The 15713-nt window shown below is 47.2% G+C and overlaps 3 protein-coding genes across 3 annotated transcripts in view; 1 reads left to right on the top strand and 2 right to left on the bottom strand.

The window, feature by feature from the left end:
• The window catches only part of CSUI_002545 (zinc finger (ccch type) motif-containing protein), a gene marked incomplete at both ends in the record, with an annotated part of 6658 nt that extends 5910 nt beyond the window's left edge, over positions 1-748 (bottom strand). Inside the window, one exon of the mRNA XM_068062745.1 lies at positions 197-748. Within this exon, the coding sequence (XP_067925281.1) occupies positions 197-748 (552 nt within the window). The remainder of the gene's footprint in view (positions 1-196) is intronic.
• An 816-nt stretch (positions 749-1564) lies between these two features.
• On the bottom strand, positions 1565-3839 carry CSUI_002544 (uncharacterized protein). The gene is made up of 2 exons (XM_068062744.1): positions 3273-3839; positions 1565-3113 (listed from the first exon to the last, which is right to left on the bottom strand). The coding sequence occupies exon 2, from the start codon at positions 2115-2117 to the stop codon at positions 1845-1847; it is 273 nt and encodes a 90-aa protein (XP_067925280.1). The 5' UTR covers positions 2118-3113; positions 3273-3839; the 3' UTR covers positions 1565-1844.
• A 3132-nt stretch (positions 3840-6971) lies between these two features.
• Positions 6972-15626, top strand: CSUI_002543 (gtp cyclohydrolase i; the record flags this gene model as incomplete). The annotated part of the gene is made up of 4 exons (XM_068062743.1): positions 6972-13212; positions 13978-14080; positions 15117-15293; positions 15448-15626. The coding sequence occupies exons 1-4, from the start codon at positions 9100-9102 to the stop codon at positions 15624-15626; spliced, it is 4572 nt and encodes a 1523-aa protein (XP_067925279.1). The 5' UTR covers positions 6972-9099.
• Positions 15627-15713: the final 87 nt, after the last annotated feature.

The raw sequence follows: 15713 nt of genomic DNA, 5'->3' as shown, positions 1-15713 counted from the left end.
GATGTGTCGACCACCTACAGAACTCCAATCGTCAACAGCACATATCGAATAAGGCCAGGGCTATTGACTCTTCCTCCACCTATCATTCCCCCATGTGTTCACCCAGGATTCTGTTATCATCCCCTCATCACCCCGTAAACTCCTCCTGTATATCCATCCTTTTCCTTGAAGATCTACACGTGCATCTTCTACCTACCGCTCCAACTTCTTCAGAAGTGCGTTCTGCAAGACCTCTCCTAGACGCAGCAGCTGTTCTCGTAATACTTGTCCTTCCTTCGATTGCTTTCGCCTTTACTGGTTCACTTCTTGAAACGCCCCGGCCCCGACAAGAAGCTACAACACCCGTCTGACCCTCTGCTGCCCCGACTTCACGACGGCTATGAGAAAGAAGCCGTTCCGGCGATTGTTTTTGCGACATCGCGATGGAGAATAACGATACCGGCTCAGTAGGCTCACTTTTTCGAACTTCACCCCTAATCTGTGCATGCCCCTTAGCTTCCTCTTGTGTTGTGCTGACGCCTTGGGCTTCCGTCCCACGTAATACACCCGAACGTTCTTCTGATTCTCTTCCTATCTCAGTCTCCTCTTCTCTCTCAACTTGGTGAGGTTGGGAGAGGAGAGGAGACTGTACGTTCAGGATCGGAGAGGTCGCCGCAGGCAGTCGTCTTCTTGGGTCTCTACTACTACTAGTACCGCCGGTCTCAGGCTGGCTTTGTCTACGTCTTATCCCTCGATTTCGAGTCGCCATTACGACAGACAGACACAACTGTCATTCAATGAATGAATGGAACGGAATCTCTGAAGCGCAGGCAGCAACGACTCTACGAAATGAGTTGTTGAGAAACAGAAAAGAACAGAGCTTGTCAAAACAAAATGTTGCTTACGACTGACTCCCTTGCCCTCCAAATCAAGAAAGGGGCAGTCCGCCTCCCTGTATGTGTGGTCTGCGGAGCGGTCGGTCCATACGACCTCTCCGACCGAACAGAAGACAACCACAATGATCTACTCGTAAGTAACAGAGTATCATCCATCCGGCAATGGTAACTAGTTGAATGAAAGGAAAGGGAAGAAGGAAAGAGAAGCAAAATTGAATGCGGCCTCTTCGTGAGCTATTCACACAGGTACCTTTCCGTATACATACAGCGAAAAACCGCAGGAGGAAAAAACGAAAAAAAAAAAAACTGCGGTGAAGATTGAAAGTCAAATGGACTACCCAGTCCCCCCCTCTCTTCTTCCTTCTTTCCTCTTGTCCTCCTTCTCCCTTCCCTCAATCATCAAAACAGGAATGTTCTGAGTTCTCGATCGATGAACAAACTTCTAAAGGCGTGTGGAGCTGTTGACTTCATGAGTTGCTGACGATGATTGAAGTGGATGATTCTAGGAGAAAGAAACACAACTCAACAAGTTTCTCACTCCATACCATATTATATCTGTGGAGGAGAAAATTTTGCACTATACAGGAAAACAGATAAAATCCTAACCTTTGTAAGTCAGCGGACTACAGGGGATAAGAAGACGACGGCACGTAGGTACTACATACTGCGCCCCCTACGCCTGAAGAACAAGACGGCAGACCCTGAATGAGACCGCCTACGACTACTACTACTACTACTGCTACTATTCCCGTCCATAGAGATGATACATACATACATACATCATGTGCTGCCTTCTTTTCTTCGTTTCTACAAAAGAAAGAAAGAAAGAAAGCAATCCTGAAAATTCGTCTCCCAATCAATACAGTGAAGAAAAAGAGAAGAACAACGAAGACAAACTCTTTCATTTATCTCCCCGTCTTCGAAAGACCAACCCGCAGCACCACAAAATGAATGCATCCATTCATTCATTCAATCGCTCCTCCGTCTCCATCCGGAGACGAGAAAGAAAACGAAAACCTCGCCTATCAACTTATGGGTGGCGGCAGAACAGCAACGCCCATGAACAACTGATGAGAAAGGAAAAACACAACAACAGGACCCATCCTTGAGTTCATGAACTACTCTACAAAGAGCTGAAAAGTTACGGTCGTTCAATCCTTCGATCACTGGCGTTACACCCTCCCATCGTAGATTGATGAGGCTCATCAGTTGTTCTTTTCTCCCACAAGAAAACTTACTCATTTGATTTCTAGGTTATGCCTCCCCCCCCCTCTTCCGGAAAAGAGAGAGGAAGACAACAGTCAAATTGTTTACAACGAGGTAAGAATGATAGCTATAGCACCAGCAGTAGCAAAACCATCAATGGACTACCTACCACAACAAAGGGCATAAGGATCCCCAGGTTGTAATCTCTTCCTGATCGATTCTTATGATTCTTCTCGAAAAAAAGACGACGACGCTACGGGAAAAAAAGAAAAACGCTATGGAAAAACTGTATCGCCGTCAAGCGCTACTATTACTGAATCTACTTGAGCGAAGAACCTCTTTTCACTACTCTGCGCCGTGCTGACGATTCGTGATCGTCTTTGCCGCTGTTTTGAAAGTCAGTTCAAGCGAATGTAGTAGATGATTTGACTGTACACCGCCGCAACATGCGCGCGGGCAGGAATCAAAACGTCAGCTTATAAAGAACTGAAAACTGACGAGGTCGACGACAACGACGCCGGCAAATGATCGAAGAATGTAGGAACCACGCCGTTCCCCCTGGAATGAAGGCATGAATGAGTCTGGTCTTTCTTCCTACGGGACTGACTGTAGAGTTTCATACCACCCCGCTGTGTGCGAAAATATATGCTATTCGATCCCTCTAAACGCTTGTACAGCGAGCGAAGAAGGATAATGAACTCAGATGAATGATGCTCATACGAGAAAAAACGGCCTTCTAATGCGAACGACACCTCCCCTACTTTCTGGCGAAACTCGCCTATGCTGATCGAGTAACTTCCCCCGCAGCACGGCAGCTGACTTGATTCCTGTTGCTTCGATGCTTACAACAAACTCTGCGGTTGGCTCAAAACCGCCAAGAGGGATAAACAAGGGGTCCTGGAAAAGAGAGGGCAGCAGAACTGGTGTCTCCCCTTCACGAGTTTGTCATCCACATGATGAAAAATCCGTGCATCTGACACAAACAGCTGTTGTGGTGTTCAATTCTCATCCCCGCGAACCCGTCGTTACCATCTGAGAGACGTGAACGGGGGGAGAGACAATTCAGGACCTGATGCCCATACCCCGACAAACAAAGGACAACACCTGTCAACAACAGTGGTCTGAAATCCTCGTGTTATTTCGACAGGGGAGCCGGAAGTGAAATAAGAAACAAGAACGACGGTGACCTACACACAGCCCAACCTCGTTTCATGCGACTGCGGCGACTACTACTGACTTTCCGAGTCGCCTCCCCCGCTGTCCTTTGTTCAGTTCCATTCCATTGTCAAGGGGCGAACTGATGAGCACAGTCCGACTAGTACTCCAATTGCGACACTCACGGCCCGTTAAAAAACTCCCTAGAAATAGTCCTTTTCCACGTAGACGAAGGTACAAGACGCGGAAAAATATACACCATACTTCAGCAAATCTTTCATGACCTCCATCTTACAGCCTCAAATTCACGGCCGGTGCGTAACAGCCCTTGATAAGTCGGAAAAAACAACAAATTTCAGGGCCAGTTCTTTAGAACCCATGTTTCCCCCGGCCACGAGACGACGCGGTGAAAGTACACGTTGCGATCCTTCATTCTCCTCTGACAGCGACAGATTCACCGGGTAATGAGACGAATCGGGAGGGCGAGATCTACGCTCTAATCCTTGGTTCTTTTAAATGGAGAACCCACACTCAGCGGTCACCGGTCCCCACCACCACTCGGACTTTCATAAACCTCTTTCCTTGTGGGGTGGACGGCCTGACCGGCTGGCTGTTCATCCTCAACTATAAGGGTGGCGTCCATCCTAACCACTGGTCACTTGTCGTTTCGCGCCCACGAGCATCTGACCGGCCGCCTGGCCGCTGGATCGATATGGTGGTCCGAGCCGGCGTGGGCAGCCACCACAACCACTGTCCGGTGTGAACTCCTGCAGAAAATCCCGGGGGGGTCAGGCGCACTCAGACGGGAAAAAAGACAATAGACCAGTGGTTAGGATTGGCGTCACCCTTATAGTCCTGCTGTACAGGAGTTCCGCGCAAGGATATGCAGGATGCTGGAATGTGCGCACGCCATACACCGTGGCTGTGCGCGGTTCTCCAGGCTTTCTTTGCCCCATGGGAGGACGGTGACTTGGCGGCGGTTGGCGGGGCGGTGGTGTCACCGGGGTACAGCCCAAGCTTCGGACTGATACCACGGTGGCATAGAGACTTGCGATGACCGTTCTTTTCGTCTAGCGTAGGTATGAGTCTCTGTGAAAGGATGTGGAATGTTTTCGCACGCCACTCAAGGCAACAGACCGGTGCACAGACGAAGATCGGTCCGCGCTCCCCAGAACGGTGGGTCTCCCGTGATAGGCGGCGGTGCAAGCGGGTGATACCGCTGTGATGCCGTGTAGCGTGTCGCACTTGAACTACACAACTTTCTTTCAGTTAACCGTCACAGGGGGGAAACAACAGTTTCTTTTTGTTGGGCGAATTTTAGCGCGCAAGGGTATGGTAGGTATGGGCGGAGCGCAGGAGGAGGAGGAAAGGGTGAATCTGCTGAAGCACTTGCGTAAACCGACGGGAGTAACCGGGTGGCTTAGCTAACCGAGTCATGGCCGCCTTCAGCAGTAGCGCGCGCAAGTGCTGTAACCGCCGCTGTATTCATTTGCCTTTTCGTAAGCGGAAATGCGGCCAAACCGAGCCTTGATTCGTCAGGAGTACCTCAAGCAAGCCAGGCGGTCCCGCATTCCCCCCGAACAGGGAACCCCCGGTAACAGCGCAGCTCTGCGTCTCTGTAGTGCTGTTGGGCGTCGGTAGGGATAGCTATTTCGTAGTCCTAGCTCGGAAAGCAAAGACAGAAGATGACGGCGAGCTCATAAGCAGTATCAACTGATGCGGGGTTGGGTCGCTGTAGGAGATGGAGTCGCTTTTGGATATTAAGACTGGTTGTACAGTGATGCAAAAAGAAGAGAGCTCGGTTCAATGACATAGCAAGCTGTCCCACGCAGCACGGCCAGACTACTACGGGCGGAATCAGTCCCAGGAATGTCAGGGATAGCCGTCACTCTGCGGACAGCTGGTCAGGTCCTATGATTAGCAGGGGGGAAGCCGTCTCTCAACTGTAGTCCGCTGCGGCGGATGGAGTAAAGTACTTGTTTCTGGAACAGGTCGAGCCTCGAAACAGAAAGCATTGTCCCCCCCTCCAGGGGCTGTATTGGAAAAATTCGTCGGCACCGCTCAGGAAGAGGGGGCGCGGGCACCACGCCCTCTGACTCTTTCAGGGTTCAGCGCTTTGGGGGTTACGTTCTCGAGGCGGAATTGCCGTGGCAGCCATCCCGGGAAGTCAAATATGTCCTGCGGATGTGGCAGGCGTACCGCGACGGGCTCACGGGTGGGCCCCCTTATTACCCGCCGCCCTAGAACGTGTTTAACACACACAGCACCCTGGAGGAGACGGACAACCTTCATTTCCCTTCCCTGCCTTCACGAAAAGAAAGTAATAGACTTCCCTCTTTGCATGCATTGGCCTCGCCGTAAGCGGACGCGCCTGGGTCCTGGCCTGCTGGTCTTCTTTACTTGTAATCCCTCAAAACACGAGAGTTTCTCGCTAGTATATCTCTTGGACAATGACGTCCTGGCGTACGGCATGCTACGTTCGTTTCCCAGTTCTGCTACTCGCGGCGCCTACCAAGTAGCTACTTTCTCTCAGCAGAATGCTCGGACAGAGGCACCTATCGCACTACCTAGCAGAACATTCATTCTTCAGACCTTCGTGTACTCGAAGACGGCTACGTCTCCTCGTAAGTCAGGTAGGTATACTTGTTCAAGGACGGGGCGGGCGTACCAGCTCGCGCCCCGCCGCTACTGCTTCGGGGGAATGATTGCATACAGGTCTGTGTCTACCGTGGTCTCCACACTCTGTTAGATCATGTGACTCTCTACGTTCGGCGCCATACAAACTTTTGGACAAAAGGCATGAAGGCTCGTACATCTAGGTACGTCGGGGCTTAAGCCGTCGGCGGGCCCCCTTGGCCCGCTTGTCTGATCTTTCTTTTCACCCTGGAGCAGAAGACAACCGTCTGCGCGCTAGAAAAAGCCGGAGCGCGTTCTTTACGTGAACTAGCCACGTTCCACGTATACCTACTAGGCCGGATTGAAGAAAGCGGACTTTGGGAGAACTGTCCACTGACATTATTGGCACCCTTAGCTGGCTCATCTGTCCGTCGTTCCTCTTCATGCCGGAGAAGCAGCAGCCTCAGCACCATTCCCTCTCTGTTGGGAGAGATTCTGATTTTTTCTGAGCGCTTCGATAGCAGTTTTCCTTCCCTACCCGTGTACTTTGATCAGCATTCTCAGCTCCAGTAAGACAACATGAGTCTAGGAAAGCCTGCCCCTCTTATTCGTCAGAAAGCGAGTTCCTCGGCGCAGAGCCACAACGACTACCAGCCGAGATCGCCCTTACAATCGAGCCGAGACACGTCGATGCCGCAGGATGCCCCTCAAAAACAACTAGAGGACGGATCCTCTTATCGCTGAAGAACGACAACGAAAAGACAAGAAGTGAGAAGTTGAAAGCAGAAGCCGGGGCGGGGGTCGTCCCTGGTGGCCAGAGCTCAGCAGACCCGTCCTTGTAGAATAATACATGATTTAGCCAAGAAAGTTCGTTTCCTCCGTCCGGAAAGCGTGCAAGAGTCCCTCCACGAAGGACTGCTAAATGTGGAAGAGTTGAAAACTACGCAGTAACGCTATAAAAGGTAGTACCAGCACCTGGTACGTCATCAGGGGAATGCTGCTGCTCGTTGTTAGGTGGGACAAGCAGCTACTGCTACCGGTTTTCTTCCTTCTTCTACCAAGCACGAATCAGAAAAGACACTTCTTTCCTTTTTCTCTGTTGTAGAGTACGTAGATGAGATGGCGTTGATCTTGAGTTGAGACAGATACAAGCACCTGTGTTTTGAGAGACAAAGAGATCAAACATCGTGACCATCAACACTCTGGTAGCAACTACTGTAGATTTCCCCATACAGGCGATGTTGTTGGAGAAAGCCAATGAACTGACAAGTCTGTCTTCAACGATGACAATCTCGCCTGGGGGGCCCGTTAGCTTTCTTCTTTTCCATGCAGGAACAAGGTAAAGCAAGGGACGTTTTCTTCTCTTCATTTGAGAAAGGAAGAAAGTCAGCAGTCTCCATCTCCTTTCTCATTGTCTCTCTCTTGCTTGACCGTGTGGTCTCCCACCCTCCTCCAACGGCGCCCGACACGGTCCTTCTACTCGATCTCCTCACGAAACTTTTCTTGCTAAACAATCGAAAAGAAAGGAAAGCAAGATTGCAAAGAAGATGTGCAGATCATTCTCACTTTCTTATTCACTTCGATACAACAAGTCTCTTCATTCTTCTTCACTTCTAGACAGCCATCTGCTCTTTTTCTTCTCTTTCTCACTTTCCCTTCCCTTCGGTTCTTTCTTCTCCCTGTGTGTTTCATCTTATCTGCTTCTTCACTTTTCTTGTCTATCTCCATAAGAAGAACAAACATCCGTTTACCAGCCAAGTCCTTCCGTGAAGAACGAGTCTTGGTAGCCTTTCGCCTTCCCACGCAATCGACGTTGGAGAAGTTCTCTTCAAAGTCTGATAGAGAAAGAAGAAAAAGTTCCTCTTCTTTTGCTCACGTGTATTCCTTACAACTTTCTTTTTCTTCTCCTGGCTTGTTCTTTCTCTGTAGTAGCTCCGACCTCACCGAAAACTTCCGTCTGTCGATGCTACCCAGACATACCCCCTGTCTTGTTGAATCGACCGAAAATAACAAGAAGAAGGACCCAAGAGAAGCAAGTATCGATTTATCAACCGAACCAATCAGCGAGCAGCAGCTTCCTTCCTTCCGAGCAACTCATCCGGTCGACCGCTTCAACGTCTTTCACTAAGGAAATTCTGATCCATACCTTCTTCGCCGGGTCCAGCTGAGGCTCCGAATGCCCCCCCCCCCTTCTTGTTTTCTTTCTCTTCTTTCCATCTTGGTCGGAGAGACTTCATCTCACAAGCATCATTCCTAGACTACTAATCAATCGACGATGAGAGGAAAGAAAGGGAAGCGGAGGCCGTTCATTCATGCGACGTGTTTTCCCCTTCCTCTTGCTCCTCTTTCCTTTTAAAGCCCGTCTTTCTTCTTACCCACACGGATGAATTGGTGACAGCAGTAGCTCAGCTAAATCACAGCTTGCTAAATGATGAGGGTGTATCTGTCGTGGGAGTCTATTTGAGAGTTTTCTTTGAAAGGATAGAGGTCTTCTCCGCAGTGTCTCTACAGAGAAGGAGGATGAGAAACAGGCATCTCTTCATTCTTCATTTCTCTTCATTTGCGTATTTCTCTGATAAGAGAGAAAGGAACCGTAGAGCGTGGGTATTAGAGAGCTTTTCACCAAGTTTTTTGCCTTCACAGTGGACAGGGACAGGTCTTCCGAGTTTTTTTTTCCCGGGTGTACATACACCTCAAAATTTCAACCTGTCTATTTCATTACTTCTCTAGTCATCCGTACATGAGAAGAAAAGTCTTCTTTTCTGGTGTTTCCACACCTATCCCTGGCGTCTTTCTTCTTGTTCTACTTCTCCCCATCTCCTACTCTTCTCGTCTATCTCTCTGTTTCTCCTTTTCCTACTGTCCAGATACACGCCTGGCTCGTCCATATTCAAACATACATACACACCTACGTTATTCTCTGCTCTTGTAGATATCAACTAGGCGAGATATGTGATGAACCAAGAAAGAAGAGATTCGCTCTTTTCTCTTCTTTCTCACCTCTCTTCAAGTCACAACGGGGTGTGTTGAACTTACACCTCTTGACGAGCCTATATCTATATATGTATATCTATATATGTGTGTGTATTGTAGCCATACATACCTCAGCATATCACATACCCGTCGTACGTATTAGATCTCCATCCATCTGTATACGTGCATGACTGTATATACGTATGCAGGGTGGGGTGTGTATGTGTGGTGTATATCCATATGATAGAGGTGTATATCGGGTGTATCTCCAGACATGAGACGGCCTTTAGATTCCCCCGATGGCTCGTCCCATGAGAGAAGAGAAGAGACGAACTCTTCCTATGTATCATCCTCTCTCCAAATCGCTGAATCGACTCCTCAGACAGATCCCTTCATTTCTCCTCTTCCACAAGAAAAATCTTCCATGGAGAGCCTCAGAGGAAGAAGAGGAACAAGCTTTCGGAGAAGGCGAAGGAAGAAGAAAACGAACGTAGGAGAAGAAGAAGGAGAACAACAAGAAGAAAAAGAAGAGAACTCGATAAGAGGAAGAAAAAGAAATGAGCGCAGTTCTCACCATCATTATGATAGGAGTGGCCATCACATGACTCACGATCAACAAGGAGAAGAAGAAGAAGAGGAAGAAGAAGAAAGAGAAGAAGGAATGCCAAGTAGTGCGAGCAGCACGCGCATCCATAGCTCATGTAAGAGCTCAAGTAATCACAGTACGTGTCGAGATGGCGAAGAAAGAGAGATAGATAATCCATCTATAGGTCCTATCCCCACCTATTTAACATCTTCACCTCCTCATTCCAAACCTTCTCCGAATATAAGCCGAAGGTCTTCAAAAGCGTTACCGGGGACTTGTTCGTTTTCTTCTCCAGATCTTCATGAGCCTGTAGGTGTATCTTGTCATTCTTCATCTCCCTATCCCCTTGAAGAGAGCAACCACATCACACAGCATGCACGTGCAAAAAAAGAGAAAAGAAAGAATGTATCCTCACGTAGGAAGTCTTCAACTCTTCTCTCAGGAGAAGATGTCCATCTTCCTCCTTCTTCTTCCTCCTTTTCTGCAGTTCGTCAGAGAGAGGAAGAAGAAAAAGAAAAAGAAGGTCAAGGCGATCGCAGCAACCCACGCCTAGAACCTTCATATCGCCCTTCATTCCCTAGTAATCTCCCTTCTACTCATCCTTCGTATCCTTGTCGTCCTACGACTACTACTAGTAGTAGTCTGTCTTCCTTACATCGGTCACAAGGTTCTCTTCTTCCTAATCCTTCTTCTCCCGATCAGAAAGATCAGAAGGTGACCAGCTCTCCTGAATCAAAGATCCTCCCTACGTGCAAAGAAGAGAGTTGTTCTCTCCCTTCTTCTTCCTTTCACCAGTCTGTACAAGGAGAACAGATTCTGCCTACGTATCCAGTTGAGACCGAAAGAAGGTATGAAGATCTTTCAGGAGGTCCCTCTCGATCTCTATATTGTTCTTCTTCTCCTTCCTCCTCCTCGCCACCTCCCCCGCCGCTGCTAGCTCTTCCTATACATGTCAAGACACCTCTGTCTGCTCCTTCTCAGTCTACAGGAGGGCGTAGTCGTTCTCACACGGAGAATCGAAGCCGAAGCAAGAATCGACTGCAGAAGAAAGAGAAGAAGCCTTCCCATTCTGGTGTATGTACACCTCAGAGTAGGAGAAGGAATCATCCTGTCTCGACTCCCTCTCCCCTCACCCAGGAAAGGAATCTAACTTCATCATGCGGCAAGCAACACCTTCTCAGTCAAAAGACAGAAAAGAACAAGAGAAAGAAGAAGTCCATGATGACCGCGATAGACAACCTGGAAAAGAAAAAGATCTTCACGTCGAGAGGAGAAAGAACAAGAGAACAGCACGAGGAAGAAGAAGGACGTGTCTGGGACAATGCCACTCGAGAGATAATAGATAAGCACGTGCAAGACGCAGCTTCCATCACTTTTCTCTCTTCTAAAGAGGAGAGGCACGCGAAGATTTCCGAGGAGGAGATCTATGACCACAATACAGAGCGAAGAGAAGAGGAAGAAGATGCAAAGAAGCGACTTCACGATTCCTCTCTTGAAAGGAGCTCGAAGAGTTCTTCCTTCCTACGAGACAAGGACAGAAAAGATCAAGAAGAGACTCTTTTCCGTGAACCTATGGTATCTCCCTGTTCTCCTCCCTCTCATCCCATTCCTCTGGATCATCAGCCTTCTCTCTTTTCTTCTTCTTCTTCTCTCGGTCCTTCTTTCTTATCTTTGAATGACGGCAGTGTCTCTGTATGTCTCCAGAAAAGAGAAGCGAATTGCCACAGCAACAAGCAGAAGAAGAATAAGAAGAAAGGGGGGGAGGACAAGGAGCCCTCGCACTTCATGAAGACAAGGCCTGGAATGGAAGAAGATGATAAGAAGAGAAAGAAGAAGAAGAAGAACAACAACACAACTCTTCTCAATCCTTCTTCTTCTTCTCTTCTCAATCCTTCTTCTTCTCTCCCTCTCTCTTCTTCTCCTTCTTCTCTCTCACCTCATCTCACACACCTCTCAAGCCTTTCTGCATGCGGTCAACCCCTACTAGATCTCTCTTCGGCTTCTCCTATCTATGAGACCAACTCTGAGAGAAATCTACAGGCAGAAGAAGAACAAGAAAAGAAGAGACAAGAGAACAGAGAGACGACTTTCGGTAGTGCATCTCCAAGAAATGAAAGGAGAGACTTCACTGACGTAGACACCCATCCTTTCCTCTCTTCTTCTTCTTCTTTGAGTGCCTATCCATTGCTTGCTACTCCTGAGAAAGACACGCAGTCTCCTCTGTCTGTTGCTTCTCATCCAGCTGACCCCGCGACTTCTTCTTCCCCGAGAGCTGCAGTGCATGACGAAAGCTCTTCTTCCCCCTACTTTCCGGGAAGCTCAGGAGAAAGAAAAGAAGCAGAAGAAGAAGAAGGAAAGGAGAAGGAAAGGAGAAGATACAATGACGGTGAGGGAGGAAAGAAGAAACAAGAGAGGATGAAAGAGACACACGCAGAAGAAGTCGAAGAGATGAAAAAGAAGAAGAAGGGGGTTTCTTCTTGTCCTTCTACAACTCTCGATTCCTTCGATGATCTTGCAGATGGTCTGGTGGCATCGATACCTCGGGACTCAGAGAGAAAGAAGGCATCTGATCAAAATTCTTCTTTGGGCTTCTTCGCAGAAGAAGAGAAGAAGAAGAAGAACAAAAAGAAACACGAGAGAAAGAAGAAGATAGGGAGTACGATGAAAGAGGAAAAGAGGCTGAGCGTGGGCGATGAAAGAAAGGATGATGCTGTTGCTGCAGGTATGAGTCCGAGTGTATGTACACGGGCTGAACTAGAGATAAGAGAGAATGAGAATTATCCTACTTTCCCAGCTCATTCAATGCAAGAAGAGACAGCAAGAGTGCATGAAGATGATCACCTCTATAGTTATTCTTGTCACTATAGCAACTATCTCTACGCCAGCCCCACGCCTCAACTCTATCTCCCTCCTTTCAGTAGAGAGATGAATCTTTCTCATCTTTCCGCACAACAGGATTCTTCTCCTTTCTCTCTAGATCCTTCTTACTCTTCATCTTCTTCATCTTATCTTTCTTCTCCGCCTGGAGTCGTCTTTCATAGGAGAGAAGGACAAGAAGAAGAGAACTATCTCTATCCCAACCCCATCCTCTCCTCCTCTACTTCTTCATCTTCTTCTTCGACCTCTCCTTCTCAAAACGTGAGAGTGTTTCTCCCTATGAACGACGAGCCGCCGCGGAGTCACCAGCAACAGGCGCCGCGCATGCATGAGGTGGATTACGTCTCCCCCCCCGATTCGCATTCTGCGAACGGGAGCTTGATCAATCAGTATAATGATAACGGGCTTATGTATGAGTCTCTCCAGGTGAAGAGAACCGAAAAGATGAAGAAGAAGAAGAAAGGAGACAGAAAGGACAAGAGGAATAAGAAAGATGGAGAGGGAGGAAGAGGAGGAGGAGGAGACTTCGGGGGAAAGCAACGCAAGAAAAGACAGGGGCAAAGCGAAAGAGAAAGAAGAGAAGAGAGAAGAGAAGAAGAGAAACCGCCGGGTCTTCTTCTTTCATCTGTCTCTCCCTCTTCGACTTCTTTACCTATGTCGGGTCGTAAGTTGAAGCTCTTGCAGAGAGGAACAAAGACGGCTCCGATGTATTCGCATGCATTGAAAGAGAAAGAAGAGGAAAGATTCCCGCTGACTACTCATGGAGAGAACACGGAGAAAGAGGCGAGGACGGCGATAGATGGGAGAAGAGATGAAGAGGGAGAGGAGGAAACGAAGAAAAAGAAGAAGAAAGAAGAGGAAGAAGAAGAAGAAAAAAAAAAAAAACAAAGAGAGATAGAGACTTGCATAGAGCGTATTCTTAAAGTAAGATAAATACGTAAAGAGAGAGATAGAGAGAAAGAACGCACTCAGATATCCTAGGTGTAGACGTGTTTCGATTATTCTCCTCTGAAGATCCTTCCTTCTTTTCTTTTTGCTTCTTCTTCTTCATCTCTAACCACGAGTATTAGAGTATCTTTTCTTTCTTTTCTTTTCTTTCTCTCTTTCTTTCTCCTACGTAACTTTTTTCCTCTTCTTCACACACACATTCGCAAGAAACGCATGCATGTCTTTCTCTTTCCCTCGCCTTCTCTTCTCTTCTTTCTTCTCTCCTCCTTCTGTCGATGCCTTTCTTCTTCTTCAAAGGGCTTGTCAACGCTTTCTTCTTCTTCTTCCTTGGTCTCCTCTTGTCTCCTCTAGAAACCCTTCCTAAGGCTATCGCACCCTACAGAGCAGCGCTTACCTTCTCAGTCTCGTGTGTGTGTATTTCTAAGTTGTGCGCATGCACCTCTATATATATGTACATATATAGCTAGAGATGTCTATATAGACTTGTGTAGACGGATAGAAAGGGCGAGAGGCATTGGTCTGTCTCTCTTTCTCTCTAACTGGAGAGGCTCCGGCCGACTCGTACTTTACCCTCTTCAACTCCCTATAGTGCCACCTCTACCTCGACATACATTCACATACCTGTCTCTTTATCTATCTGTCTACCTATACCTCTCTTTCTTTCTATCTCTAGTCTCTTTGTTTCTATTGGTCTCTATATGTTGATGTGTTTGGTGTGTGTTGAATTCTTTGGCTTCGAAGCTGTTAGGTGAAGATCCGTCTCGAGGAGGTTTGCGAGAAACCCCTAGAAGAGTAGCTCGAGCCCTCCAGTTCTTTGTCTCTGGATACCTATCCAATCTACAAGGTAGGACTCTTCTTGTCTCTTCTCTCTTCTTTCTCTTCGTCCTCACTCCTTCTTTCTTTCCCTTCTTTCTCACTCTTTCTTTCTGTCCTTTCTTTCTTTCGTAGACCTCATCATCTTTTTGTCCGTGTAGACAGGAGAGATTGAGAAGAGTCAAGAAGTGAAGCCTTACACATCCTCCTCTCTCCAGCTCATTCTCTCGGCCTGTCTCCCGCTCTCTAAAGAAGGAAAACGAAAAGACAGAAAGAAAGAGATAAGGAGATGGATAGATAGAAAGAAAGAAAGAACGATGGAGACAGAAAGAGATACAAGTTCCCCAAGCTCTGCCTCAACCGTTGAAAACGTATACATATATATACATATATATATATATATATGGATACAGATATACATATGTATAGTGGATATATATGTATATGTATCGATAGGTCTTTTTACATCCATCTTCATACAGGTGGTTTGGATTATTTCCCGTGTCTACTCTATCGATGTGTCGAACTCTGATCTATCCGTGAATGCTCCGATGCTTCTCATGTGTTTAGTGATGTGGTTGTCTGCTGTATAGATCTCTCCGCTTCTCTCTCTCTTCACTTCTTCTCTAAGGAACCCTTTCTCCCGTCCAGTGTGTGTGCTTGTCTTTACACATACATGTATATATATATATATGTATATATATACATGGATGTATATGTATGTATCTGTCTATGTATGACTGTGTGTGTGTATATGTGGGTGAACCGTAGAGGCTGATTTATGTATAGGTCATATATCTATGTATCTATGCAGATCTCTATATCTTCTTGTATGAAGAAACCTTCCTTTCAATCATGTCTTCTGAGAAAGAGAAAGAAAAGGAAAGTAAGAAAGAAAGGTAGAAAAGAGAGTGTTTGACTGGGGGTGAAGGTTGGAGAGGTGTGTGTATGTGTGCTCCATCTCCCTCTCTTAACGCATTTTCTCTTTCTGAATCTCCTATTTTCTTTCTTTTGCCTCCGTCTCTCTCTCTTTCGCGTTTCCTGGTCCCTTCCTGTCTCTTCTTCAGATATCGTTAAAGGTGCCGTCTTTCATTTAGACGGGGAAGAAGGAGAGAGCGAAGATTTTAAAGAAGCTTTCGTTACTTCCTCCTCCTCCTCTTCATCTTCTTCTTCTACGCCGACTAACGAGGCGAAAGAAGAAGAAGGCGGTGGAAGCCCTCTACGTCTAGCCTCTCACGACTACAGTAAGAACAATTTGACTAAGAAGAAGAATAGCAGGGGGAGACACCACCCTTCTTTTTCTTCTCTTCTCAGTGGTCTTTACATTTCTTCTCCTTCTTCAGGAGCCAGGGGTCTTTCTTCTTCCTTTTCTTCTTTCTTCTCTGCGTTGTCTTTCAGACGGAGTGGCAGTTGCAACAGATCCATTGATCGAAGGAGAAGAAGAAGAAAGAGAAAGAAATCGAAGAAGAAGAAGAAGGAGTGAGAGACGAGGAATGGTAGTGATAAGAGGTTTGAATTTGCATTCTTTGTGCGAGCATCACCTCCTTCCTTTCTTCGGCAAATGCCACATTGCGTAAGTCAAGAAAAAGAAGTGCAACATGCTGCATACCCACCACATCTTCATCTCTTTTCTTCTTCTTCTTCTTTTCTTTTCGCTTTCTTTT

The sequence above is a fragment of the Cystoisospora suis genome (assembly GCF_002600585.1).
Source record: "Cystoisospora suis strain Wien I chromosome Unknown contig_1066, whole genome shotgun sequence".
Lineage (NCBI taxonomy): Eukaryota > Apicomplexa > Conoidasida > Eucoccidiorida > Sarcocystidae > Cystoisospora > Cystoisospora suis.
The sequence above is the reverse complement of the archived record's forward strand: the minus strand, read 5'-3'. Positions and strand labels throughout refer to the sequence as shown.

Coding starts and splice junctions, on each gene's coding strand:
- CSUI_002544 (XM_068062744.1), bottom strand. CDS start 2,117: ATGAGTAAGTTTTCTTGTGGGAGAAAAGAACAACTGATGAGCCTCATC.